We start from the raw sequence: 27,229 nt of genomic DNA on the forward strand, positions 1-27,229 counted from the left end.
CTCCTTCAGTTACAGCAGTGACTTTTTCTAGGTCAGGCTTTCTTGGTTTTCATTCTTGGTATGAATTCTACCAGTCCATAGACATGGCATGCTGCCATGTGCTCCTCCTGTGAGCGTGGCTGAAGGAATCATGGGATGGCTTGGGTTGGGAATCAGAGAATCACAAGGTTGGAAAAGACCTTCGGGATCATCCAGTCCAACCATCCACCCATCACCATTAGTTCTCACTGAACCATGTCCCTCAACACAACATCAGAATGTTCCTTGAACACCTCCAAGGTGGGAGGAGGAGCACATGGCAGCACATGATGTCTGTGGACTGGTGGAATTCATCTGAAGAGTGAAAAGCGAGAAAGCCTGTCCTAGAAAATGTCACCCTCCAGGGAGGGACCTTAAAGGTCGTCCCATTCCAACCACATTGTATTCGTGTAGTGGAAGAGCTTTGGAAAGTCACTGGACAGCAAGGACACATGCTGTGCTTCCCAAGGACATTTGCAGGGTCCTCTGAGGAGACTTAATTCCATGCTCAGCCTAAAATGATGGATGTTGCGTGCTCGTGGCTTGGGCATTGAAGATTGAAGCCAGGGGTTGCATCCTTCTCCTTGCTAGTTTAGATTGTTCTTCTCCCATGACCACTTTTCATCCTGTGATCTGGCTACGCCCTTTTAATGATCTGTATAAAGCTCAACACTTGATGTGAAACTTTGCATTTTCCCATTCTTTTTTCTTCTCTTTTTAGAGGAAAAGAAAGAAAAAAAATTACATAAATTTGAACGAATTTAATGAGTACGCTGGGCTCGCTTTTGCTGTAATTTACAGTGGATTCAGTGTTATAACTTCAGTACTCTTCGGTTGAGTAACTTATGTCATAAGTGGGTGTATCTGAGAGGGGAGCCGAGCTCGGACCTCTTTGTTGTGTGGCCTTCAGAAGGACCAAGCGCTCACTCCCCTTTTTGAAGTCCTAATTCTCTTTATATGGTGTTGCAATGCCTTTCTATAGAGCGGTGCCTCTGAAGTTAGAGATTTCTAATGCAAAAAAGGCCACTTTTTCCCAATTGCTTCAAGTATTGACATTGCTCACAAAATTTGTCTTGAGCAGTGCTAACGCAGACCTTGTCCTGTGGCTTTGTTGCTAAAAATCCCTACTGTTGAGACTCCTCCCTTAAGAGATCTTCCTCAGAAGCCCATTTGGTAATCCCCTTGCTTATCCCTTGCCGCTTTCCTAACAGCACTTGCAGTGATCCTACAGCTTTCCAACCACTAGAGGTCAAGATTGGGCTGTTGCACGGTGCTCCAGCCCTGCTGCATCCATGGTCCTTGTCACTTACATGTTTAATTTCACAATCTTTGCCCCGTGTGGCAGCTACAGTGAAGATGTATGCAAGGTGGGCTTTGCCTTGCATCATGGTGGAACCCAGTGGGTTTTGCAGGGATAGAATCAAAGAATCACTCAGTTTGGAAAAGACCTTAGAGATCATCGAGTCCAACCATGGCATAACCATACTGCCCTCACTCTTAACAACCCTCAGCTAAATCGTGTCCCTGAGCACCACATCCAAATGGGTTTTAAACACATCCATGTGTGTGGAACCCCTGTCCTGTGTTTGGGACAGGACTTGGTACCAGGCAGCATCTGTGCCATTCCCCCTCCTTGCACTCCAACTTGAAGCTCGTTTTCAACTCTTGGGCAACTGGGGCTGAATGGTTTTTCCTGTTGGAAGTTGTGGATGGTCACAGCGAGGAAGCCAAGAAAGCTGCAGCAACACACACACTGCTCTCTGCTGCAAAGGGACCTGAGGGGGCTGCAGTGAGGCCGTGTGCTTTGCTCCACGAGCTGTGGCCTTCTCCCAGGCCAAGCATCCTGGTTGAATACCTTGCACAGATCGTTCTGCAAATCAGCAACGCCGCAATTAAGATCTCCTGGGGTACCACAAAAATGCTTTCAGGAACCTCTGGGGTCCAGATGTGGAATGTTTTGTGCTGACATGGGTTGAAAAGAGGAACAAATCCAACGGTTAAGTAGGTCCTTTAATTTAGCCTGTGACAGTCACCACATGGCCTATGGGCTAATATTTCTGCGTCTGTGCTGTAAATAGATCAATATGGCAGTGCGATGGGTTTGGCGTTTTGATTTGTGAAGAGTCAGAATATTCTTTGTATTGTTGCATAATCCCTGGAATGGTTTTGAAACGAATCTTCTGTTTCTTTGGAATATCTGGGTTTGGAAAAACATAACATTTCGAAGTTCCATTAAGCGTGTGTTTTCTTTTGTCTCATTTGTTGTATTTCATGACCGATCGCATCTTTTGGCTGAAAAAATACATCTGAGGATGCTATCATAAAGCTCAAAACCTGTTTGTTTGTTTGTTTGTTTTTTCCTAGGCACAGCAGCAAAGAAACCTGGACAATATTGTATCGCAGCACCCCAGGATAAGCGGGGGGAAGAGGTCCAAGAAAGAAGCAGGCTCAGATTTGGAGGTAAAGAACACTAGCCCCATGTCTGAGCAGGATTCGGGTATCCTGGATGTTGAAGATGAGGAGGAGGACGAAGAGGTAACTGGATGCCATCAACCTCAGGGCACTGGGCAGCTTGGGGTGATTAGCTGAGTCTCGGCGCTCGCACCTCGCTCAGCATTTCGAGCTCCTATGCAACATGCCGTAAAGACACAGAGCAGATGGTGGAGCCTTTTTGAACTGAGTCACTTTGCACTTGTGTCCTTGTTAGCAGGCTCAGCAGAGACGCTTAGTGTGGTAGGAGATCAGGGCAGCACCTGCCTTCAGTCTGCCAGCTCTGTGGCCTTTCAAAGCAGACAAATTGCTGCACAGCACGCGAGGTATTTAGCCTCTTCTGTGCAGTGAGTCCTGTGGCAGATGTGTGCTTTATGCTGGGAGGAGTTTCATTAGGACAGAATTTTTGTAGGTGCAGTTGTTCCTGGTGTGTTTCTGTTGCTGGCCGTTACTTCAACGCAGTGATTTCTCATAGCTCGTAGAATCGTAGAATGGTTTGAGTTGGAAAGGACCTTTAAAAGCCATCTGTCCCACTGCCTTCAGTGAACAGGGACACCCACAGCTCCATCAGGTGCTCAGAGCCCCGTTCACCCTAGCCTTGGGTGTCTCCAAGTGGCATCCACCACCAGTCTGGGTCCCATCTGACAGTGCCTCGCTGCCCTTAGCATAAAAACCTTTTTCCTTATTTCCAGTCTGAATCTCCTCTCTTTGAGTTTGAAACGGTTTCCCCTTGTCCAATCCCACAGACCCTGCTGTATAATCCGTCCCCTTCCTCCTTAAAGCCCCTTTAGATACTGAAGGCTGCTCTCAGCTCTCCCTGGAGCCCTCTCTTCTCCAGCTGCACAGCCCCAGCTCTCAGCCTGTCCTGGTAAGAGAGGTATTCCACCCCTGGGATCATTTTCGTGGCCCTCCTCTGGGCACACTCCCAACAGCTCCGTGTCTCTCCTGTGCTGAGGACTCCCTGTCTGTGTGCAGTACTCCAGGTGAGGTCTCAGTGCAGACTAGAGGGGCAGGATCACCTCCCTCACCGTGCTGGCCACGCTGCTTTGGCTGCAGCCCAGGATACTGTTGGCTCTCTGGTCTTTGAGTGCACATTGCTGACAGCTTCCCACCCACCAGTACCCCCATGTCTTTTCTGCAGGGCTCTACTCCATCCTTACACCCCCCAACTTGTGCTGATAGCAGAGGTTGCTCTGACCCAGCTCTTGGCTTTGCTGAACCTCGTGAGGATCTGTGCCCACTGCTCAGCCTGTCGAGGAACAGGAGTTCCTCACGTGTGCTGCAGGTCCGTGCTCAGGGCTGCCTTTCCCCACATTGGTTCTGTTGGGTTCTTTCCATCCAAGATCACCACTTCCTAACAGGCACTGAGGTCCCGCACGTTCCACTAGAAGGTGTAAATACCAAGGAGGGGGGAAGTGAATACCATGGTTTGTGCAGCACAATCTGAGAAATCCCCCAGATGTGGAGCATCTCCCCAGATGTGGAGCATCTCCCCAGATGTGGAGCATCTCCCCATTCCCAGCGCTGTGAGCTCTGCCCAGAGCTGCCCGGCAGCGGCCGCTGTCCGTGGTGATGAAACGGGGCGGGCTGGTCCCACTGCAATGCTTCCCCAGACTCCTGGCCTTCCGGGGCTTCTTTTCTTTGGAAAGAGCTATTTTGATTTATTTTATGGGTTTTTCTTCGGTTGTTAGTTTTCTCATTTATTTATTTTGTTTCTCTGCGCTTTTTTAAATTTATTTTTGTTTTCTTCTGTTTGTTTCTTTTCTCCTTTTCCTCTTTTTTCCTTCTATTTTTTAATTCTTCTTTCCCATCTACCATCAACTTCTTTTCCCCTCTCTGCCACCGTCTTCTTTCCCCCCTCCACCATCATTTTCTCTACCCACCTCCACTGTCTTCTTTTCCCATTTCTTTTTCTTTTTTTTAATACAAATGAGTGTCTCATCTGGTAATAAGAGTTGCTAAACCTAAAGGGTCGGTACATGTGTGATAGCTGAGAACCCCCTCAGCTGCTCACTCACTCCCCCTTCTCTCCTCCAGCAGAATGGAGGAGTTGGTCTAAGGGACAAGAGTGAGAGAACTCATGGGCCAATTGTATAAACAGCTTAATAAGCAAAGGGAACAAAAGAAACCTTGCTGTTGGTGTAAAGGCATCACTGCCTGCATCCCAGCAACAGATGGATGCCCAGCTGGTCTCCAAGCAATGGATATTTTCTGGGGGAAAAAAAACCAAACAAACAACCCACAAACAAATTTCCCCCAATATTTTGTTGCTGAGTGTGACGTACGCAATGTCACTTTGGTTTGGGTTTGCTGTCATAGCTGTGTCCCCTCCCAGCCTACTCAGTAAGAGCACAGTGAGAAACAGGGAGGGCAGTGCTGCTGGGTGGGTCGGTAATTCACTTCATCCCAGCTCTGCCCCTCACTGGGGGTTATATGTCTCAAGAAAACGTGAACAAGAAAACCTGGAGGAAGAGAAGGAGCCCTGTGTAGAATGAAGTCAGTGGGCAAGGGAAGAAATGATCCTGAAGCATCCAAAGACCACAGCTTTGCTTACTTGACCTCTCCTAGCTGAGGAACCCAGCCAGTAGCTGCAGGTTTGTTTGTTGGAGGTGGTGGGTGAATCTGGGAAGGAGGAACAGAGTTCCTGCACTCAGTCCTACTCAGAGCTGAGAACGAAATGATCCTCAGAGGTGGTTCTGATTTAGTGCTTGGCAGGAGAGACCTTCTGAGACCTCTGATCCTTCTCCCTGGCTGAATCTGGAAAGAAAAAAGGGGATAAATATAGTCTTAATCTCTGGGTAATTCCTGAGCCCTTTCAGCAGTCTGTGATGCAGAGTTATCTATCAAGGCTGGATGGACTGCTCCAGAGATCTCACAGTCCCTCACCTCCCCCTCCATATCCAGGCAGCAGAATTAACAGGAAAAGCTTTGAAAGGAACAGAAGAGCAGAAGCATTTTGCTTCTACAGTTGCATGAATTGTTACGCAGATCCTTTTCTCTCTTGGGCAGCACTGGGGAGCTGTGCCAGCTACATCCAAGAGGACCAGGATGAGGCGTGGTTCCCCAGTTCTGCACTCTGGAGACATCATGGTCCAGACAGATGCCTCACTGTGGTGGAAGCTCCCACTATAATGAGAGCAAGACCACGGGTGCAGCTGTAAAACGAGCTGGGAGATGACTTGAGTTCAGTTTTTATGAATGTCAAGTGGCAGGAGGAAGATCAGCATTTCATACTGAGCAGCTCCACGGCCCGCTCTGTGTGTGCTCCCTTTGTAGTGTTCTGGATGCTTTTTACTACAAAGCTCATCCAGATTCTTCTCGTTTCCAGTGACTTTTCTTTTGCCATCCTGTTGAATACATCAGCACAAAGCTTGCCTGCGTTCTGCCTCGTTTCTTCTTGTTCCCCAGAAGTCTGGCCAGGCGTTTGTGACGTAGTCGGGTGGAAATGGACCTCCTGGTGCTCCTCTGTGGGAGAGGGGAGATTGTAAGGAAGGAATAACAGCTCCTCATCTCTCACAGAAGAACAAATGAACCAATTCCAGACAGTTTTCTGTTTGGAGAGGGAGTTTGGCACTGAGGACATCAGCAGGTGTGAGGTGTAGCCAGAACTCCTCATACTTCTGGCGTTCCTTCGGGTTGACCTGGCTGGAGGAGTAAGTTGTAATCCTCTAGGTGAACATAAGAGATTGATGGCAGTTTTGGGAGCTAAAATTGGGGCCACAGAGAGCCTCTCTTGGCTTTCCCTGATAAATGGCTTTGTTGGGTGCCATCAGCCTCCACCTTTTGTTTGCTCCCACCAGTAATTCCGTACACACACACACACACACAAAAAAAAAAAACATCTTGGATGCAGAGAGGAAACTTTCTGTTTCCAGACAAAGCTGTCTGCCTGCTGTCTCCAATGTCAGCCAGAGCAAGATCAGTCTGTAGAACAGTGCAGCCACGTCCAGTGCTGCAGTGCTCTGAGCACCCTCCTGACCATTGTGAGTGCTTTATCCTTCTACTAAGGAGAGGCTGCAGCACTGTGGCAGGCAAAGGGCACTGAGACCACACAAGGTGTAGGGAATCTAAAATACAACACATTTGGCTCTGTAATTGCATTCAGCATGAGAAAAGAAAGCCAGCACACAGCTCCCAAGCTGCTTGAACCTGGTGAGATAAGGTGAGGATTGTTGAAGGCCTACAGAGCCAATGCTTCTTTCAGCAGTAGAGGCTTATTTTGTAAAGTGAACACGTCCTGAATGTTGGTCAGGAGTTGGCACAGGATGCCCAGGGGGTGCTGGGGTCACCTGGAGGTGTTAAGAACTGTGGAGATGTGGCACTGAGGGAGGTGGTCAGTGGGGATGGGTTGGGCTTGGTGAGCTTAGAGGTCTTTTCCAATCTTAATGATTCTACGATTGTAAAAACTGTCTGTATCATGTGAAGAGAGCCAGGGTGCTAAATGTCATGGGCTGGACTTGTGGCTGCTGTACTGTGTGTGCACGTGATCATCTGCACCACTGAGCCCACGTTCTTGGGTCAGTGGGCTCATGGGACTGTTCATAAACCGTTGTTTCTGGCTTTTAAGTCCTGTCGTTCCAACATGGATTTTTCTTAATGAAAGTGGGGCAGATGTATCTGTGCTCATGTGGTGTCTTTACATCAGGAAGTAGTGAGGATCAGAAAATCAAGCCATTGCATCTCAGATTTGTATGAAGCCAGGCCGGAACATCCTTTATCAGAGGCATCATAGAATCATTGTAGAATCAGTTTGAGTTGGAAATAACCCTTAAAGGCCATCTGGACCAACTCCCCTGCAGTGAACAGGGACATCTACAACTCTGTCAGGTGCTCAGAGCCATGTCCAACCGTGCCTATAGGAATGGGGCAACCACCAAGCCACCTCTGGGACAGGCATGTGACCATGTCAACTGCAGATGAGCATTTACACTGAAAACTTGGCTTTAATGGGTTAAATTTCCTACAGTCAGCATTTAACTCAACTGAAAGTGCTCCTGCAGAAAGCAGGGGTTGGGCTGTTTGCAGAAGCTGACAGCTCTGTACCGTGAGCGTGCCGGACGCGGGCTCGGGGAACGAGGTCTGCAGAACGGGAGAGTTCTGGACAAAATGAATAAACCCTTTGTTCTACCAACTAAAAGGGGGAAAAAAAAAGATCAGGCAGAAGTGGAGATGTCGGGGGAGTAATCGGTTCTGCTGAGGAGGCTTCTAGTTCTTATTGCAAAGGTTTATTTGTGTTTTTGAACGCTGGCAATGCAGCTTTGGGGAAGAAACTCCAATAGGTGCTGGAGAAGATGTGCTCAGACCAAAGGATGCCCATCTTTCCTTCATGTTGGGGTATGGGGGAAAGTTGCATGAGTTTCCAGCTGGGAAAATTGGGTTCCTGTTTGGAAAGCTGTAAACGTGCTTTCCTGATGTGTTAGAAGGCAGAGTTCTACATGTTCTGTGTGTGCAGAGCCCTGCATTGGTCATAGACACGTAAAACACTAAAAAAATCTTCCATCCGATCCCACTGCCCTGCAGTGGATGCCCAGAGAGGCCAAAGGGGGTTCCAGTGGGGATTGTAGTCACTCCTGTGACACTGACATTGTGGGGCTGGATGTGGACTAGGCGCCCCTTCAAACTTCCTAGATTTAAACTCCAGAGGGTCTCAGCTCAGGGTTTGATCGCTTGGGTGCTCCTTTTTTCATGGGTGTATTCCAGGTTTTGCACACACCTGTATCTGGGAGCTTTCTAACTGGATTAGCCATAGTAAAACTATTAATGTCTGAGATATTAACTCTGCAGGAACGTCCAGCATTTTTTCTCTTTCTTTTTTTTTTTTTTTATTTTGTGAGCATGTGTGTGGGCTTAAAAGTTTTTAGAGAAGATCAGAGACTGTGAAAATGTTGCAGTCTGCTTTGAAAGAATTCCTCTGGAGGAGTAAGCTCCACTTTTGGCAATAGCCTGATTTCACAAATCTTTATCGAAAATATTTCTCCGTGGGCCGTGTTCAGCTAATGCCCCAAATCCGAGAGGAGCAAAACCGTTTGATCCTGAATTCAGCTTCGTAGGAAAACATCTCCTGCTGTGATGGTGGTGGGAGGAGATGACAGATCTCCTCTCCCTTCGAAGAGCACAGGGAGCTCTCGGGTCCATCCCATGCAGCTCCTGATGCTGGTGGTGGTCGCTGGGGACGGCTGGGCCCGGTGTGTTCTGGCGTTCCTCTCCCTCCTTATAGCTATCTCCCATGGTTTTGCACTTGAGGATTCCTCAACCAGAAGTCTTCTAACAAAATCCCCAACTTTTTCTTTCCCATTCTGCATTCCCCTGCCCAAAGCCATCGGTGCACATGAGGACCGCTCGCCCCAAGCGCTTTGGGCAGTGCTGGTGGAGATTGGCATGCCCTCATCCAGCTACAGACTTCTCCCTGCTCCGTCCTACCTCCTTTTTAGCAAAATGCTTCTTAAGCATAATTAAAAATAAACATGTTTCCCAGGCCTGTCCATTGGTCCCTTTCATCTTTCTCCCATTTTTTTCCACCGCATGTCAACAGAACACTCCCTTCCTCTCTGGATTTTGGGGGAGAAGGAGGGTTGCTTTAGCTTTATGCCTTGGCCAAAAAGCTTAATGCTGTGTTGGCTTCAACATATCCAAAGGACAGAAGCTTCTTGTATGCAAATTTCCTCTCTGATCTTCCTCTTGCCCTCTCTCCTTCTGTCCCACCCTTCCAAATTGCGCTTCCTTGTCCCTGCGAGAGGCTCACTGCTGTTGTTGAAAGGTGCTGGAGTCTGTGTGGCTTATTCTTTAAAAAAGAAAGAGAAGAATTCGTGCTTTTAAAGCAGTCAAACTGGAGATATAGAAAGAATCGTTGTTGTCTTGCATAGGTGCCAAGGATGCTTGAACGTACGTTCAAGCTCATGGTCAAAATGAAGTCTCTGCTGAGCGGGCTAACAGTGGGGATAAAAGGTGAATGTGATTTCAGAGGGAGCACAAATGGAGCAGAAGTAGTACTCAGTGATGGTTCTGTAGTTGGAGTGACATTTAGAACTGTACGTGCAGATACGCAGTCTGGTGTCTGTACTGTGGTTGTTGCAGCCCTGAAATCTCAGCGTGCCTCTCAGCACAAGCTGCACTGATCACAGTGGGCTGAGGTTGACTTGCACCTTGTGCTGACCTCCTGCTCTCTTCCAGGTGCCCGGGGCCCAGGAGCTGGTGGACTTCTCGCCTGTGTACCGCTGCCTGCACATCTACTCCGTGCTGGTGAGTGAGCCCTGCTGCTGGGATCCTGCTGAAATGGGAAGGGAGGTTTTCTCCCACTGCTGCAATGCTTGGGCTTGTAACAGGCCCAGTGCTTGTACCTTGGGCATAGAGTTATCCTGAAAGAGCTCTGCTCTGACCTCAGTGACTTCGTTATTCAGTGCTAATTGAGAAGTTGAGAAGAATAATGGTTTTAGAGATCTTATTTGTCGTGCTTTAGAGAAGTCTGCTAGAGTTAGGCTCGTCAAACCCCAGTGTCACCATGTCCTATCTAGTTGGGCTTTTTCTCCTTCACATGCCCTGGAAAACATGGCTGGACTGGAGGTGCTCTGTGCTTGCGTTTGGTTGCTGGCCAAACCATTCTATGATAAGGTGATCTTTGTAGCTTACACGTCGACTTTTAATTTCCAGCATCCCTTCAGCAACGTGTGAGCCTTGCAGCATACAAATCTCCCAACTCCCAAACCTGTGTTATTTGCATCTGTTCCTTAATGTTGGTAACCTCTTCTGCTGAGCTCTCTGAGGCTCTCTCCTGCAGCTGGGCAGTGGGAAGCCAGGCAGCACATGAAAGCACAGCTCTGTTAGCAGCTTTCTTCCCCTTCCTCAGCAGAGCCAGGCCTGAGAGAGAATTGTTTTAGAGGCACTTCTGAAAGACAGGCTCTCCAGCAAGACACACAAACGAATTTGTGAAGGGAAAAGAATTGTCATAAAAAACATTTCTATAAAATCCTTTTTTTTTGTGTGCTCTCATCTGTTAATAATTATGTAATTTGGCTCCACGGCCCTGATTTTGTAGTGGAATGAAAAAGTTAACCTACCCAAAATGTGTTACTCTGTTTATCTTGGACAAAGGCTCCCACTCAGAGCTGGATCTGGAAGCCCGGTGCAGGGAGTGTGCTAATTGAAGATTACAACCGGGCTGAAATGCTTTGTGCATTTCAAAGTGTCACTTTATTTGGAGAAACTTCAGTGAAGTCTATGTGTAATGAAAACAGCCTTAGGAATCCTATTTGTGTAGCTTACAGGTTGGGTTTTTTTGGTTTTGTTTAATGCAAGGGTATATGCCTGTGTAATTATGCATAATGCTGTTATGGGAAGGATGAGGAATCCTCGTTGTTGGATGTAGCAGTTTTGTACATTAGGAAGGTTTCACACTTGTGCATTGCTGTAGGCTTGGGGCTCAGGGTGTCACTGGGGTTTTGCTGTTTCTCTGTCTTGTTGCTTTACTTGTCGCCTTGGTTGTTGCAGCACTGCAAAGCGTGTGAGGGAAAGACAGGCATCATGGACAGAGCTCTGCAGCAGATCTGGGTTGGGTCATCTTTTCCTGTGCTGAGATCCTTCAGTCCTTCTCCCCCTCCAATTTCAAACAAAAGCTGTAGTAATGAGAGGAGGGCAAAGCTCTGAAGAAGGTGTTCTGGTGAGATAGGAGCGGGATGAGGTGAGCACCCCTAGGAAAGCCTCCCAAAAAGAAAGTTGCCCTTTTTCTGACCCGTGCTCAAAACCTGAGCTGGCTTTCTAGGCCCAACTCGAGCCGAACAATGCCAAAGATCCAGCGAGGGCAACGACCACATCAGTGTCAGACGGAAGGATCATAATGTAATAGTTACCAAAAAATCCTAATATTTGTCATTTACAATAGCGTTATCTAAATGCTTGGCCTGCAGTTAAAAAGGCCCACGTTGAATAAACATTGAGATATTTATTATTTTTAGTGAAATCGACCTTCCAGTCACCTCGGTTTTATGGCTGTGCTGCTTATAAATTCCCAAAGGATTATTTGAAAAATCCTACTCATATCTGCCAGCCTTATCAGCAGGGCAGGAGTTCACATATTGTAAGGCGAGGTCAGCCTTCGGTCATGGTCTTACAGACGGGGCCAGGCACCTGTAAATCCTTCCTTCAGCAACCAAGGCGAAGTACAATATCAAACGGCAGCGAGACTTTTCCAGGAAGCGCTGAACTTTCTCAGGAAGGGCAGAGGAGGGGGAAAGAAAGTGAACAAGGGTCAGGCAGTGGTTAATGGAGAGCTGGGCCTTGGCGTGGCAGGACGGGCCCCGGTGGGATGCTTTATGGGGCCATTCATCGGCGATCCCGTGTCGTGTGGGAAATGGCCCCGGCGACGCTGTCCTGGAGGAACACATGGGTGTAGGGGAGGCTTTGAATCCTTGGAGTGGTGGAACAAAACATTGCAGGAGTGTGCGTGTGTGCTTTGTGTTTGCTGGATAAGCCTTGGTTGCTTCGTTCAGTTTTGTGTAATGATTGCAGTTAGCCCTTTGATTTCTTGACCCTGAGTAAGTCTTGTGGGTTTTGTCCCTAAACAACAGGTTCTCACCCAGACTGTGGTTTCCTCATGTGACAAAAGTACTTTGAATTGCATGAAATAAGGCTTTACAGGTGAAGTTTCAAGTTGGTATGAGTCACTGACCGTTAAGCTACTCTACATTTCAGTGGGCATCCTGGTAGTATTTGGAAACGTACACTGTCCTTTTATTAGGAAGAGTAAAACAAAACAAAATAAAAAAACAAAAACAGCTGGAAAAAGCTGCAAACTGGGACTGTAGGATCATAGAATATTCTGAGTTAGGAGAAAACCATAAGGATCATGGAATCGTAGGATGTCTCAAGTTGGAAGAGGCCCATAAGGGTCGTGGGATTGTAGGATGTCCCAGGTTGGAAGAGACCCATAAGGATCATGGGATCGTAGGATGTCCCAGGTTGGAAGAGACCCATAAGGATCATGGGATCGTAGGATGTCCCAGGTTGGAAGAGACCCATAAGGGTCGTGGGATTGTAGGATGTCCCAGGTTGGAAGAGACCCATAAGGGTCGTGGGATTGTAGGATGTCCCAGGTTGGAAGAGACCCATAAGGATCATGGGATCGTAGGATGTCCCAGGTTGGAAGAGACCCATAAGGTTCATGGAGTCCAACTCCTGGCTCTGTGAAGGACCACCCAGAAATCAGACTATGGGTATGGTGGTCCTTCAGAAGCCAGGAGCACCGTATGAAGGATTAATGGGGAGGCAGAAGGTCAGGGTGAACGTCCTGGGCTCCTCGGGCAAGGTTGGCTTTGCTTTTAGCTGGGGTTGAACGCCAGAAACCCCTTTGGTTTCGGTAGAGCAGCAATGAGCTATTTGAGGACATTCATCAGAAGGGCGGTGAGGCTGCTGGGCTGTTGGTATCAGGTACATCTTCTCTTTGTGTTAGTAGAGAAGTTTGTTGAAAAATGGTAATGTTATTATATAAAGAAGAAACAAGGAGATTTCAATGCAGTGATTTTGCCATTGACGTTTTTATCTTTTATGTTGTCTTTGACGAAAGTCTGTGTAATGCTCAGGTTGCTTTGATCGATATCCAAGATAAATTAGGAAAGGTGAGGTTTGGGCCAGATGGTTTATCTGCTGGAGCATCTGAACAGCTGTTGGGAGCCTTGTATTTCAAGGCCAAGACATGGAATTGCTTTGCTTTACATAACATGAAATGAAAAGCAGTTTTTGTTTCATGTTCCCCATAAGCTGTAGCAAGTCAGAAAGCAGAGAGCGAACGGAGAGCAGAAAGGAATTAAAGCAGAAAGAAAAGAAAGGTGAGAAAGAGAGAATAATTTGCACGCGGGGACTCCCAAGGAGTTGTCTCTGGGGCAGATGAAAGTGATTTAGGTCACTGGAGCTGCTCCTTCAGCCCGTGCTGCTGCCTGGTAGCGCTCAGGGTTCGTCTCACTGAGGTGTTTTTCTCTTGTAAAGGTTTATGCTAATTGGTAACCAATTACTTTGAGGTTCTTCACATGTTGGTGAAGACACTGGTATTGACGCTCCCAGCTCTTTGATCCAAGCTACAAAGGGGTCATTTTAGGGTAAAGAACAAGTGTCCAAAAAAACCCCACCGACAACAACAGAAAAAAAGGGAGCAGATTCTGATGGAAATAGGGGCGTAAGAATGGAGCTGCCTCGCAGCTGATGGAGTATTTCTGGAGAATCCCAGAGCTGGATAATTTAGATAAATAGCAGTTGACAGGTATTTACTATAAATTTGTCGTATCTCACCACTGACATTTTTATCAGCTATATTGCTTCTACCCAAAGCCCCTCCGACCCTGAGTCGCTTTGATGCACGAAGTACATGAGGAGAGGTAAGAAAACGTAAAGCAAATTAAAAAGCAAAGCAGATCTATGAAAAATATTCAGTGTAAAAGCTACGTGAGGTTCCTCTAGTAAAATACACGCAGCGTGCTTCGGCTGCATTCACTTGGTAAGTTCTCCTGCCCAGAGAGGCTGTGGATGCCCCATCCCTGGAGGCATTCAAGGCCAGGCTGGATGTGGCTCTGGGCATCCTGCTCTAGAGGTTGGCAACCCTTCCCATGGCAGGGGGGTTGAAATGAGATGATTTTTGAGGTCCTTTTCAACCCAGGCCATTCTATGATTCTGGCTTGCCTGTTTTAGGGATGGGTACGATGTTCTCTTTGCTGTGCAGAGCCTCAGGAAGAGAAAGCAGGGCTAGTGTTTGCTCCTGGCTACAGGGGGTTGCTGTGTTCTGACCCCAGAACCTTCCCAAACCTCTGCCCCAGCACAGCCTCTTGTGCACACCAAAGCATTTGTCCTTTTGCTAAGGGTGCAGAACAGCTCAAATTCTTCTTTAAGGGGTGAGAAAGTCCCTCTAGGAACCACAGCTCAAATAATAAGCACTCCCCAACCCTCTCTTCCAGATGAAAACTGCTTTTTTTTTTCTTTTTTCTCTCTCTCTGTAACACTGGAGTTGTTTCTTTTATTTGATACTGAAATACGAACCGTACCACGGAAAGTCTGTGGCTTACTTCTGTTTTGGAGATCAGGGTTGTAAAGTTTTTCCCTCTGTGTCCTTGGGAAGTTAAACAGTTTAAACTCTTTTTTTTTTTTTCTGGGGGGGGGTTGAGTGGAAAAAATTTCCTTCTCGAAGTCTCTGGTAACATCTTGTTCATCTCAGACACTTTGCAGATTGTCCCATCGCTCTGTCCTGGCGTATCTCACTGTCTGCTGACTTGGCTGACCCACTGGTGCCTGGTGGAGTTAGATAGCTATAAACACAGCACTGAGATCATAGGGAAAGGCTGAGGGTGAGACACTTTGTGCACCGCATTGATAAGGACACAGGAAAAGCCATTAGAGTGAACTGGTGTCAGTGACCTGTGATAACCATTCTGTACTACGTGCTAATGGACCCTGGGTAGTGTGTCTGTCTGTAGTGGCAATAGATTTAACTTTTGTAATTGTCATATTGCTCTTTTAACCCTGTGACCTTATTACCCATGAGAAAACCACTTGGCTTCGATCAAAGAAGCAGCGAAGAAATCAGTGTTCATTCTAAGCCGGCTAGATATGATCACAGGCAGCCTTGATTCTTAAAATATTCAGCTTGGAAAACAGACATGTTAGGAGGAGGGGAAAAAAAAACCCATACGTTTACTACAATAGCCCAGATGCAGACTGCTTGTCACCTGAGGTTACAGCAGCTGTGCTTTCCCAGGGCTTTGCAGAGCTCTGCCTTCGTTTGCTGAAAATGCATCTGTAGTGTACACTGAGTTCATTTTCAATCCCTTTGCAGTCGTAGGGGCTAAAGAGAGAGGCTGACTCCGTTACGTCCTTGCCATGGGAAGTGTGTTGCGTCTGCTCAGCATTCTGTGGGGTCGTGGAGGATGGATTCCTATATGGGATATAGAGGGAAAATCAGGAGGTCCTGTCCAGAGAGGTTGCTCAGCTCCACCTGCCAACTCTTGGTGCTCACCCCAGAGCTGCTCCCCAGGTCCCTTGGTGCCTGGGGAGGGCTTCTTCCTCGCAGGCATGGAGCTTGGCATTTATCCTCACTGAATTTCATCTCACATTGAGACTTCTTCAGATAGTGGCCCTGCTCCTCACGGTGTTGACTTCTGCTCCCCAGTTTGGCTTTGATTGTAGAGCGGATGGGAACGTGCTCTGTTGCCTGCTCTGAATCACTGATGGAGAAATTAAGCAGGTTTAGAACTGGATGATCAAATCCAATCTAATGCAGGTCTCAGGATGGACCCTGCTGGGCTTCTCCACTTGTTACCAGCTCCCTTGTAGGGTCCAAACTCCAGATGTGGCCCTCTGAACCTGACCACCAACCCAGTAGTCGGCCATCCAGCTTACCTCTCACCCATATTGGGCCCTCCTAACTGGGATACAAGAATATCATGGGGGAGCACATCAAAAGCCTTGCTGAAGTCATAGCAAATGGCTTTACCCCGTCCATAAATACTATTATGCCACTGTAGAACTCAGTCATTGCCAGCATAACTTAGGATCCATGCTCGTTGTCCCCAGTCACCTTCTCCTTTGTATTTCCAGGAGGACTTAGCTCATGGCTCTCCCAGGGACTGAAGCACTGAATGCTTCAGCCTTTCCTGAGACTTTTACCTTTTCCCAGTTGTCGGGAGCATGTTACGTTTATTTTAATGTTGTTTTAACATATATGTCTTTGGTTCTATACGGAGCTGTAAGATCTGGGCTGATTTTGTTACGGGATGTTCACCTTGAGTGGTGCAGAACGCAGGCTGGCTGCAGGACCCCGACCACCACCATCACTGCATGGGAAGGCTTTTGCTGAAGGTTTCCTCCATTTCCTGGTGTTGGGGCTCAGAAGGGTCCCAGCAGTGTTAGGAACACACCCCAGCTGCCCCGCAGGGCTGCGTGGTGGTGTCCAGAAGTGGTGGTATCTCAAGAATAACAAGTGATAGTGGCGGAAGTGCTCTGATTTGCCAAGAATGTCTTTGAAGAGCATTGAGTTTTCTAAGGTAAAGCTCAATGGAACAGAAAGGGAAACCTCTGAGAGGCATTTCTGTTAAAGCTTTTCTCATCCCCCAGTCTCGTAATGGACTCATAGTAATTAAGACTGTAGGACACTCCTGGCTTGAGGTTACATCAAGGATCTCCAAGCTATGCGCTGTTGAGTTTTGAGCATCTCCAGAGTTGGAGGCTTCCTAATCTCTCTAAGTCTCTGTTTTGTTGTTTAACCGCCTTGGTATTTTTTTTTTCTCCTCTGTTACTAATTGGAATTTCTCTCTTTGCATTTTATCTTTCTGTTTCCAAGAGGATTCTGGCTGCACCTACACTGTCATCCTGAATTAGGCATTTCATTTCTTTCAGAATGGAACCAACCCAGCTCGCTCCGTCTTTGCTCCTATGTCTTGTTATTGCTTTTGAAGAAGCAGCAGCAAAACCAAACCAATGGTATTCTGTGACCTAATACCAGAAAGTGGAGGGAGAGCTGAGTCCCAGCTATCAATCCTTGCTGGCATTGCCATTGTACTCCGTGTGTGCACATCACTGAAAGACAAAAGAGAGAAGGTGTGCATGGAAGCAATGCTGGGAGAGTACACTGTCCCCCATCATACCCTGTGCTGCAGAGCATTTGGACTTAGAAAAAGAGGCATGAGGAAGGTTCTCCCAATGAGGATTGCTGAGCTGTTCATGTTAGCAGAGCTGTATGTGTTGTGCATAAATGAACCCCGGGGAATTATCACATGCTGACCAGAAACTTCATATTCTATATATATATATTTTTTTTTTCTCTAAGAGGGGAGTGTTTGTGGGGGAGGAGGCTGTAACATAATGAGCCACCATGCTTTATGCATCTCACAGAGTGGCTTGGTGCACAGCTGCGGGTTGCTGTTTTCCTGCTACGTACGTTGTTTCTCATCTTGGAGGCCTACATGCAGCGTATCTGGGAAATGATTGCCATCCTGTTTTCAATAAAACCCTTTTTTATGAAGGGTCTTGAGTTGGCTGGACGTCCATTCTCAATCTGCTTACAAATATTTGTGCAGGAAGGGGTGAGCTGTGTTCAGGACAGGCTTGTGACGCATATACCCACTATTTCAGTCCTTTGTTCAGGAAAATGTGGAAACAAGGCAGAGCCCTCACAATGAACAAACGATGCCTTTGCATTCCGGTGGCTGCACTCTGGGAGGGGGGAAGGTGAGAAACACTCAGAACCCAAAAGTTGCTTCAGCTCCGAGACCGGATAGCATAGAGACTCTGTCATAGAGTCGTGAAATGGGGATGAGTTGGAAGGGACCTTCAGAGGTCATCTCGTCCAACCCCTTTCCGGTCTTCTCAACTCTGCTTTGTGGGACTTAGTTTAGTGAGGCACTGGCAACAAGTTGCCCAGAAAGTTGGAGGATATCCCATTAGACACCTAAAGTGAGGCTGGACAGGGCTCTGAGCACCTGATGGAGCTGTGGGTGTCCCTGTTCATTGCAGGGGAGTGGGACTAGGTGGCCTTTAAAGGTCCCTTCCAACTCAAACCATTCCATGATTCTATAAATCTGCTGCTCACTAACACTGAGCAACTCACCAGAGCTGTTAGGAGAGCAGGGATTTGTCTGTTGCCCTTCAGTCTTGTTTTCTACCTTACTCCCTCTAGCATGTCTAAAGCCTCTTGCCTCAGCAATGGCTGTCGGATGGTGTTGAAACGCTTTGGAATCCTTCAGGATGAAAACTATTAGGAATAATGCAGTCTGAAAAGTTGGGCCTGTTCCTTTTAATAATTTGCTTCTAACATTTACCAAAGGATATGCACAGAAAGAAATACCAAACTTTTTATTGCGGTCATAACTTAGGAATGCCACAGAGCATGTTTCCTACAGCTGCTGTTGGGTAGGGAGCTTCCTACCACTTCAGTGTGTGGAGCATACGGCTGAATGGGTGCACACTGACTCATACAGGCCCCCACGTGTGTACAGATTGTTGCCTTATAGATTAATTACTGCTGTTCATTTCATAGCCTGATAGGATGAGATTGGAGAGGGCCTCCAGAGATCACCTTATCCAGCTACAGTGGGGTTGCTCAGGGCCATGTCCAGTTGGGCTTCAGTTATACCCAAGGATGGAGACCATAGCCTCACTGCACAACACTGTCCCCATGTTTGATCACCTTCAAAGGTTTGGTTGCCTTAGAGAGGTTGTGAAGTCTATTTCAGAGCCCACGTGGATGTGATCATGGCCATTGCGCTCTGGGTGACCCTGCTGGAGGCAGAGGGTTGGTCTAGATGATCCCAAATGGTTCCTTCCAACCTCAAACATTCTGTGATTCAGAGCGTTTAGATGAGGTGCTAAGGGATTTGATTTAGTGGTTGGGTAGGGATAGTGATAGGAGAATGGTTGGACTAGATGATCTTGTAGGTCCTTTCCAACCTTATGAACCTATGAACCTATGAAGTAATACTGTTCAGTGGTTGTCCATGCACTTCAGTTTGTCCCTATTGCCTCTTGTCCTGCTCAGATTGGTCATTCCCCACCTCCCTTTGGGTATTCGTGCATGTTTGTAAGGTCCATCCAGCCTTCTCACCTGCAGGCTGAGCAGTGCCAGCTCTTTCACTGTTCATCCCTTTCTCCCATCCCTTCATGGCCTTCACTGCACTCTCCCCCGCAGCTCCACACCTCACGTCTCATGGAGCCCAGGACTGGCTCTTCAGATGTGTCAGATCAGGAGGACCTGGACCTGCTGGCAGCACTTTGCCTATCCTGGGAGGCAACTGGCAGCCTCTGCACAAGGTCATGTTGTACAAGGTTACTCAGCAGGTCTGGTGGGTGATGGAGAGGATGAAGAAGAACTGTTATTCTGCTCGAGTGAGCCTAGTGCTGGTGTTTGCACGTCAGTCTCCATTAGTGTAATGCAGCTATTTCGTTGCCTGGTCACTTTGATTCCTTGATTTTAACCATTTCCTTCAAACCTGTGATTATTTCATGCGTGTTGGTCAGGATGGGCAGAGCTGAGACCTGCTCAGAGCAGCAGTCGTGCAGGTTGGAGCCAGGACAGCATCCCGTGTGCCTGTTTGAATTGAATAGTGCACGTCATTGCCTTAAAAAATTGCAAACCATGAGTCATTGGGATGGGAAACCTGCAAGCAGCAGCTTGGACACAGCATCCTTCCCATCACGGAGTTGTATGGAGCTCTGAATCTGCTCCCCACCGTGGCACCTGGAACAGGAGGTCTATTTATTGGGCAAAGTACTGCACTGAGAGAACAAAAAACAAAAGTGCAGGTTTGATTTTCCAACCCAAACACCTTGTGGAAGAGGCCTAGGAGCAAGCAGCACTCTTTCCCTTGAGTACAGTGTGCAGGTTGGGGGCTTTTCTGCTCCTCCGAGTGCATGCTTGAGTTCAAGGAGGAGGAGTGCAAAACTGGGAAGCTTTGAACTCCAATCATCCAGCAGCAAAGCACCATCTCCTAGTGGAAATCTCCACATTTAGGGACTTTATTTTTTCCCTGTGAGTCTCTGTAATCAGCACAGAGTGCTGTCTGTCGGGGCGATTAGCTCTCTGCTAGGAGGCATGGAGCTTAAAACACAAACTGGTGAAAAGGCAGTGAGAAACGGCTGAGATTTGCGTTCTCCTAATTACATTTTGCCTCCTCTTCCTCCACCTTCCTCTTCCCTTGACTCCTTGTTCTCCCTCTGGACCCGTGGTTTTCTTAAGGGCTTGCTCTGCTCTCTTCTTCACGTGAGTTTCTCTTTTTAATTGATGGGAGCACTTGACAAGAGCTGATTAGTTGTGGGGATGCATCCTTCCTTGCAAAGCTTGTGACCGATTTCCTTCCTTCCTCAGCACCAGGGTGAGCTTTCTTCTGTGGGCAGATCTTTGCCTCCCGAAGGCGTTGTGCTTGGTGGCCTTGCATGGGAGACTCCATGGGCATGTCCTGAATAGTTTTGTTTGTTTTCCTGGCAGCTCGTTCGTTTCAAAGTTTTAATGAATTTTAAATACATTATGAAAAGAAGAGCTTGTGGTTAGAAATTCTCTCTGCTCTTTTTTTTGTTGTTGTTTTGTGTGCTGGAAGCATAGGGCTGTGCTTTCCTCTGCAGGGAGGGCGAATGGAAGGGGCAAGCATATGGAAAAGGCACATCCCCCTGCACTTAACCTTGTAGGTCACCTGGAACAGGAGGGGATCTCCAGAAATGCAACCTGAAAACGTTTAAGCCGCTGCTGTTCATAATGAGGCAATATCTGCCTACATCATCGCTCGATAACTTTTAGAGAAGTATGACTTAAAAAGGAGAGGAGGGGGTGGGGGATGGAAAGGGAGCTGCGACGCCGCATTTTCCAGAATGAAAAACACAGGCTACTTGTTCAGTCAATTCAGTTTAGGTCAAATGTAGTTATGAAAAACAGATGATTGCTGGTGATCGAGCTGTACTTTGACAAATATCCCATTGTTTGAGAGTGCAGTGATTTCTTTCGTGCGTTACCCGGCGTGGGGTTTGGCCATTGCCTTCCTCTAGCTCGGAGCCGTCGCTGCGGCAGCAAGGCAGAGTTGTTTGTTGGCTTCTTTGGGTGGAGGGATGGCATGAAAGAGACTCTGGGTGCAAAAGGGGTTCCCACTGTAGCTATTAAACTGCGAGCTCACTTGGGACCTTCAGAAACGCTCGATGCGATGCTTTCTGTGTCCCCCTTATGTTATGTTCTGCAGAATTAAAGGTTTATCCAGTGGATGGATGCTAATATTTGTCTGGGAGAAGCTCCTTAACATTGTTGTGTCGTATCTTTTATTGTACATTTCTCTCTGGCATCCCCTGCAAAATATTCAGCTTTTATTCAGGTTGCACGGGCAGGGAACCAAAGAATGCCTTGGGTTGGAAGGGACCTCGGAGGTCATCAAGTTGCAAGCCCCCAGGGCAGGGTTGTCTCCCACCAGTTGTGGCTGCCCAGAACCCCATCCAAGTCGGCTCTTGGGACATGAGGCACTAAGTCTGGATAAGTTAAGTGGGACCACTCAGGGAACAAACTTTTATTCCTATACCCCTTGGCAAGTTGCAGCATCTAAAGACATATTGTCTCAGCAAACTGGTGGAAGCTCATTGGTGGTTGACGTCCCAGTATGGAGCCGTTGTGCCCGTGGGGATACTGGGGAGAGCAGGTGGATCAGATATACATGATGGGAGGTGCGTGCAGACGGCTGGGAAGTCTGAAAGCAGAAACGAAGCCATTTAGTGCTAAGAGAAGGTCTCTTTCTGTCTGTCCTTGGAGCACTTTCAGGAAATATTCCATTAGACGTTGGGAAGACCAAAGGGCCGTATTTGTGTGTGGTGCTGGCCATCAGCGTAGCTCTCAGAAACGTACACTGTTACATGATGTATTTTGTCATCTGAAAACACAATCAAAGCTATTAAAAATAGGGAGAAATGGGTTTTGTTTGACTTCTCATCGCTGTCACTGGTCTTCCCGATCCGAAGATGCGTTGGATCTCCCGTTGTGCTGCTACCCCTCGGAGATAAACTTTCGCCTGTGCATCTCAGCAGAAGATTGCCCTTCCCAACAGATGTCCATTTGTGCACGTTGCTCTGTTCTCCTTTTGAGCAGCGTTCACTCCGAGGAGCTGTGAAAGCTCGAGCTGTCATCTCAGAGAAGTTTAATGTCCTCCTCGCCTTTTACAGCTCAGCGTGCTCCGCGCTTCACTTCATTTGTCAGGCGCAGCAACTCCAAATTTGGAGGCCGCCTTCTTTTTTTTTTTCTCCTCTCTCTCTTGATGTAAAGTTTTTAAGATCAGCAAAGGCCCCCAAGGGGAAATAATTTAAAGCACTGGAGTCTTTCTGCACGTTCCTTCTGGATGAACGTATCTAATTTTTAATAGCCAGGACCGATTTGATCGATACAAAAAATGCAGTTTCAAAAGCGTGGCCGTGGGGTCGCTGTTTATACCCTTGCATTGACTCCCTTTATTAGGATGATGTGATGTTAAATGGTGTGTCAGACTGGGGTGGCATCTTCTGCTCTTAAGGGAAAGCTGTGGTGCTCAGCCCTGGCTCAGCAGGATAGCAAAACAAATGGTACGTGTGCAGTGGAAATGGAGAGCCCTGCACTGCCAAGCCCTTGTTCAGTGAACCTGGCAGCTCCAAACTGATGACTGAGCAGTTGCGAATAATCTGTAGTTTTTCTACCGTTACTAAATGGAAAAGAAAACACATTTCTGGTTGACGTTTCAGCCTGTTAATCACAGAATCATTGTAGGATCACAAGGTTGGAAAGGACCTACAAGGTCATCTACTCCAGCCATCCACCCATTCCCATCACTACCACAAGCTGCTGAACCGTATCTCGTAGCTCCTCATCCAGACGCCTCTTAACACTGTCAGGGAGAGCACCTGCACCACCTCCCGGCTCTCTATGGGTCCTCTGTGGGTCTCTGTGGGGGTCTATGGGCCTCTGTATGGCTCGATGGGACTCTATGGGTTTCTGTGGGGTCACTAAGGGGCTCATTGGGGTCCCTCTGTGTCTCTGTGGGGCTCTCCAGGGCTGTGGTCACTATGGGTTGACCTGTCCTCCCATTGCTCTCTGTGGGGCTCTGTGAGCTCTTCTGTGGATGCTATGGGCCCCGAATCATAGAATCACAAGGTTGGAAAGGACCTACAAGGTCATCCAGTCCAACTTTCCACCCATTCCCATTGCTACCACAAGCTACTAAACAATTTTTCGTAGCTCCTCATCCAAACTCCTCTTTAACATTGCCCAGGACAGCAGCTCCACCACCTCCCTGAACGGGCATCCCAGTGCCTGACCACTCGCTGAGAGAAGTTGTTTTTCCTTATGTCCAGTGTGATGGAAGTGGGATTTGTATCTTAGAATACTTGGAAGATTTACCGGGGCTGCTTGTCTTTCTGCCTGCTCACAGCTTCCTCGTGTGTCCACCTGAACAAGGGGTAAGGCTTCTGGTAGTGCTATTTGAGGTGGTAGATAAAAGAGACTTTCAGTCCGGATGGGCTCTGTGCAGGGATGTCCTCTCATAGCAGCGTGCTCCTTGCACCCATCACAGCGAGGAGCATCTCCATCTGACCCACCCTCCATCTGTAAGCGGGATATGTTTGTGGAAGAGAAAATCCAGAAGTGTAAGCACTGTTTTCATTTATTTTTTAAAGACTTAGTCTGTTCTGCTCTGGAGCCTCTGTTTTCTGTGCAGCTCTGACACATGGTGCCAGGGATGCTACAACTGCGTGGAACTGTAGGGAAGACCTCAGGTCTCCAAAGCTTTGGGTGACATTAAGATTTCAGGGTGTTTCTTTTATATTTGGAGGAGCTAAAAATACTTTGAGCTGCTGTTTGAGACCAGGTTGGATGGAGCCCTGGGCAACCAGGGCTAGTGCCAGCTCTGGAGGTTGGTGGCCATATGGTGTGTTGGAGCTTGATGATCCTTGGGATCCCTTCCAACCCAAGCCATTCTATGGTTCTGTGATAGCTATGCAGTGCTCTTGGTTGCAGCTTCTGAGCTTGGAGGCCAAATATTTGGGACCCAGATTGGAATCCCAAGAGCTGGGCGAGCAGTGGGAGCAGCTGTGATTTGGGGGGAAGCAGATAGGAGCTACCTGCCCCTCGCACCATGCTGGTGGTGCAGCTGTGCACTGGCAGTTTTAGTGTCCCCATACATTCATGTTGCTTTCTGTTCAGATTTCAAAGCAAGTCTTTAATCCTCTTGATTTTTTCACATTGTCAGCAGCAAGTTTTCTGCAGCTGCAGTGATGGATATTAGGAAAAAGTTCTGTGAAAGAATGGTTGGGCACTGGCACAAGCTGCCCAGGGAGTGGTGGGGTCACCATCCCTGGAGGTGTTCCTGAGCCGTGGAGATGTGTCGCTGAGGAATGTGGTGTGGGCATAGTGGGATGGGTTGGGGTTGGATTTGGGGATCTTGGAGCTTTTCTCCAGCCTTCATATGATGGTTTCCCATTCCTACAGAATGGGAGTCCCTGGTCACGGCTGAAGCTGTGAGTTCCACAACGCTTTGGTTGTCTGCCTCTTGCCCCACCCCAGCTTCTTCCTGCTGTTTTTGTGTTGGAGCAGGGGGAAGAGCCCAGTTTTGCTTTGCCCTGAAGCACCAGCTCCTTGGGATCATGGGATGGTGGGGGGGCACTGGGATCTGCTGCTCTTCCCCCTCTGTTTCTCAGTTCCATGATCTGTAACTGCGAAGACAACATCTCCACATCACTCAAGCCAAATGACTTCACGCTTCTTACAGCCTCAAATTTTCCTCCTATTGGGAAAAATGGAGGCATCTATAGGAGATCAAATGGACTCCAGGTGCCTTGGGGAGCCAGGAGCAGCCCACCTGCAGATCTCCCTTCCCTTGGGCTCATCTGAGCACATCACATCCCTGCCAGCTCCCTGGGGCCAGGAGCTCCTCAGGGCTCACCCTTCATCCAGCACAGCCGGCTGCTTGCGCTCCCAGGTCAGAGGTTGTGAAAATCAGTAGTCAATTAAAGCTTTATGAGATGTAGCTAGCAACGCTCCGAAAGCAGCCCGCCAAGAGAAGGCCTCTAATAAAGGCCCTTTGTTAAGGTATTTAATAAATTAACACTGTGCTGCAGCAGGGAAGGGTGGGAGGCGATTACACAAGGCCAGGCTCGTTAATCAAAATGTTTGCCTGCTGCAGATGCACGGGCTGGGCTCCCTAATCTTTAGGCAGCAGATTTTTTGGGAGCTGTGGCTGCTGCCGGCCCCAGCACGGGAAGTGCCTCATCGGGTCATGCCTGGGCCAGGCACAGAGTGGGGACACACCAGGACAAACAGGGTTTTCTGATGCAAGTGAAAAAGTGCTGTATTTCGAGAGCTGCTTAAACATTTCACTAATGATAAGACGATGTTGAGAATTGGAGGGGTCGGAAGGGACCTCTGGAGATGACCCAGTCCAACTTCTGCCTAAAGGTGTTCCCTACAGCAGGTTGTGGGTTTGAACATCTCTGTAGGACACTCTCCCACTTCTCTGGGCACCTTGTGCCTGGACTTTGTCAGCCTCCGTGTCAAGAAAACATTTCTTTCTCATGTTCAGGTGAAACTCCCTGGGCTCCGGTTTGTGCCCAGTGCCCCTTGTCCTGGTGCTGGTCACCAACTAACAGAGCCCAGCCACATCCTCCTGCCCCCCACCCTTTAGATATCAAACAGCACTGCTCAGATCCTTCTCAGCCTTCTCCAGATGAACAGCCCCAGGGCTCTCATCCTGCCCGTCAGGAGATGCTCCAGGCCCCTACCAGCTCTGTACCCTCCACTGGGCTCTCCCAACAATTCCCAGTCTACCTGGAACTGGGGAGCCCAGCAGTGGGTACAGTGCTCCAGATGTGCCCTCCCCAGGGCAGAGCACAGAGCAGGAGCACCTCCCTTACCCTGCTGGCCATACTCAGTGCAATGCAGCCCAGGGTCCCACAGGCCCTCTTGGCCACCAAAACACCCTTCTGGCTCATTGGTCAACTGTTGGTCAACCACTGGTCAACCAGGTTGTTCTCTGCAGAGCTCCTTTCCAGCAGGTCAGCACACTCCCTGCAGTGGTGCGTGTGGTTATTCCTCCACAGGAATAAGATTCGAGGTTTTGAAGGGACAGCATGACCCTCTGTGGGCTGTAGGGACACAACCTTATCTTTGGTGGTGCTGGGTCATTGCCATCTGCAGGGTGATGCCTTGTCCCTATGCACACTCATATTTGTGCATTTTTGTTCTTTTTAATTAATTATTATTTTTTTTAACCAGACCTCCTCTCCCAGCCCTTCCAAGCTTGAACATTAGAGGGCATCTCCTACTCACGCTTCTTTCTTTCTTTATTTTTTATTATTATTTTCTCATTTAGTCTTAGAGCAGCTTAATCTATAGGGCCGTCCTTAAAAAAAAAAAAAAAAAAGAATAAAAAGCAAATAGAGCATTGACCTGCTGTGCAAATTAGCCATATGGTGAAGTGTAATATCCCGCTGACCCTCATTATCGTGCAGTATGAAAAGCTCTCTCCTTTTCACATACAAGCATATTAAAGTGGCCTTTTCAGCATTTTTTTCCCCCCGTATAAAACTGTCTTCACTCCCCTGTCCAAGCAGTTAAAAGGGAACTCCAGCTGCAGCCAGGAGGGTGAAATTAAAGGCTTTACCCTCCTCTAGTTGGAAAATAGATATTGCTTCTTATAGGCAGGGCTGGGAAGCTGTGTCCCCGGTGGCAGGGTGATGGCCTGATTTTGGGGAGGAAGGAGTCTGCCTTCCTGCAAGGGCAGGGGAGATCCCTCCTGGGTTCCTGTGCTACCTGAGTACCTCGTGCTGAGTTTCTGTGCTGCAAGGAGCTCAGCACTGTGGCCACAGGAACGTTTCCTTCTGCCACGCTTCTGAGCCTGCCTTTGCTTGGTGGCTGCTGTGTTGTTGAGGGCAAGCCCTGAAACCTTGGGAACACAGCATTCCCCGCGTGCTTGGCTGTCTTTTCACACTGTCTTCTAGGAGCTGGCCGAGGCAGAATGGCTGTAGGGTGAAAGAGGAGAGGTCTGGGTTAGAAAGGAGGAGCTTGGAAGTGATGCACTGGCACTGCTGCCCATCCCTGGAGGTGCCCAAGGCCACGGTTGGGATATTGGGCAGTGCACTGGTGGGGGCACCCAGCCCATAGCAATGATTGGAGGTGGATGACCCTTACGTCCAACCCAACCACACTGTGATTCTGCATTTCTAACGCTTGTGCTGGTGGTCACCAGTGTGGGGGCTGAGCTCATGCATG

General features: G+C 48.2%; 2 protein-coding genes across 8 annotated transcripts in view; both read left to right on the forward strand.

Annotated features, from left to right (window-relative positions):
• The window catches only part of SFXN5 (sideroflexin 5), a 377,058-nt gene that overhangs the window by 203,411 nt on the left and 146,418 nt on the right, over window positions 1–27,229 (forward strand). The window lies entirely within an intron of this gene.
• The window catches only part of EXOC6B (exocyst complex component 6B), a 234,929-nt gene that overhangs the window by 94,804 nt on the left and 112,896 nt on the right, over window positions 1–27,229 (forward strand). For all 7 annotated transcript variants that reach the window (XM_065736004.1, XM_065736005.1, XM_065736007.1 and 4 more), the window contains 2 exons: window positions 2,383–2,553; window positions 9,679–9,747. In XM_065736004.1, coding sequence (XP_065592076.1) covers window positions 2,383–2,553; window positions 9,679–9,747 — 240 coding nt within the window. The remainder of the gene's footprint in view (window positions 1–2,382; window positions 2,554–9,678; window positions 9,748–27,229) is intronic.

Source organism: Cyrtonyx montezumae, unplaced genomic scaffold, assembly GCF_038088225.1.
Source record: "Cyrtonyx montezumae isolate F1298 unplaced genomic scaffold, pur_monq_1.0 scaffold_2, whole genome shotgun sequence".
Classification (NCBI taxonomy): Eukaryota; Metazoa; Chordata; class Aves; order Galliformes; family Odontophoridae; genus Cyrtonyx; species Cyrtonyx montezumae.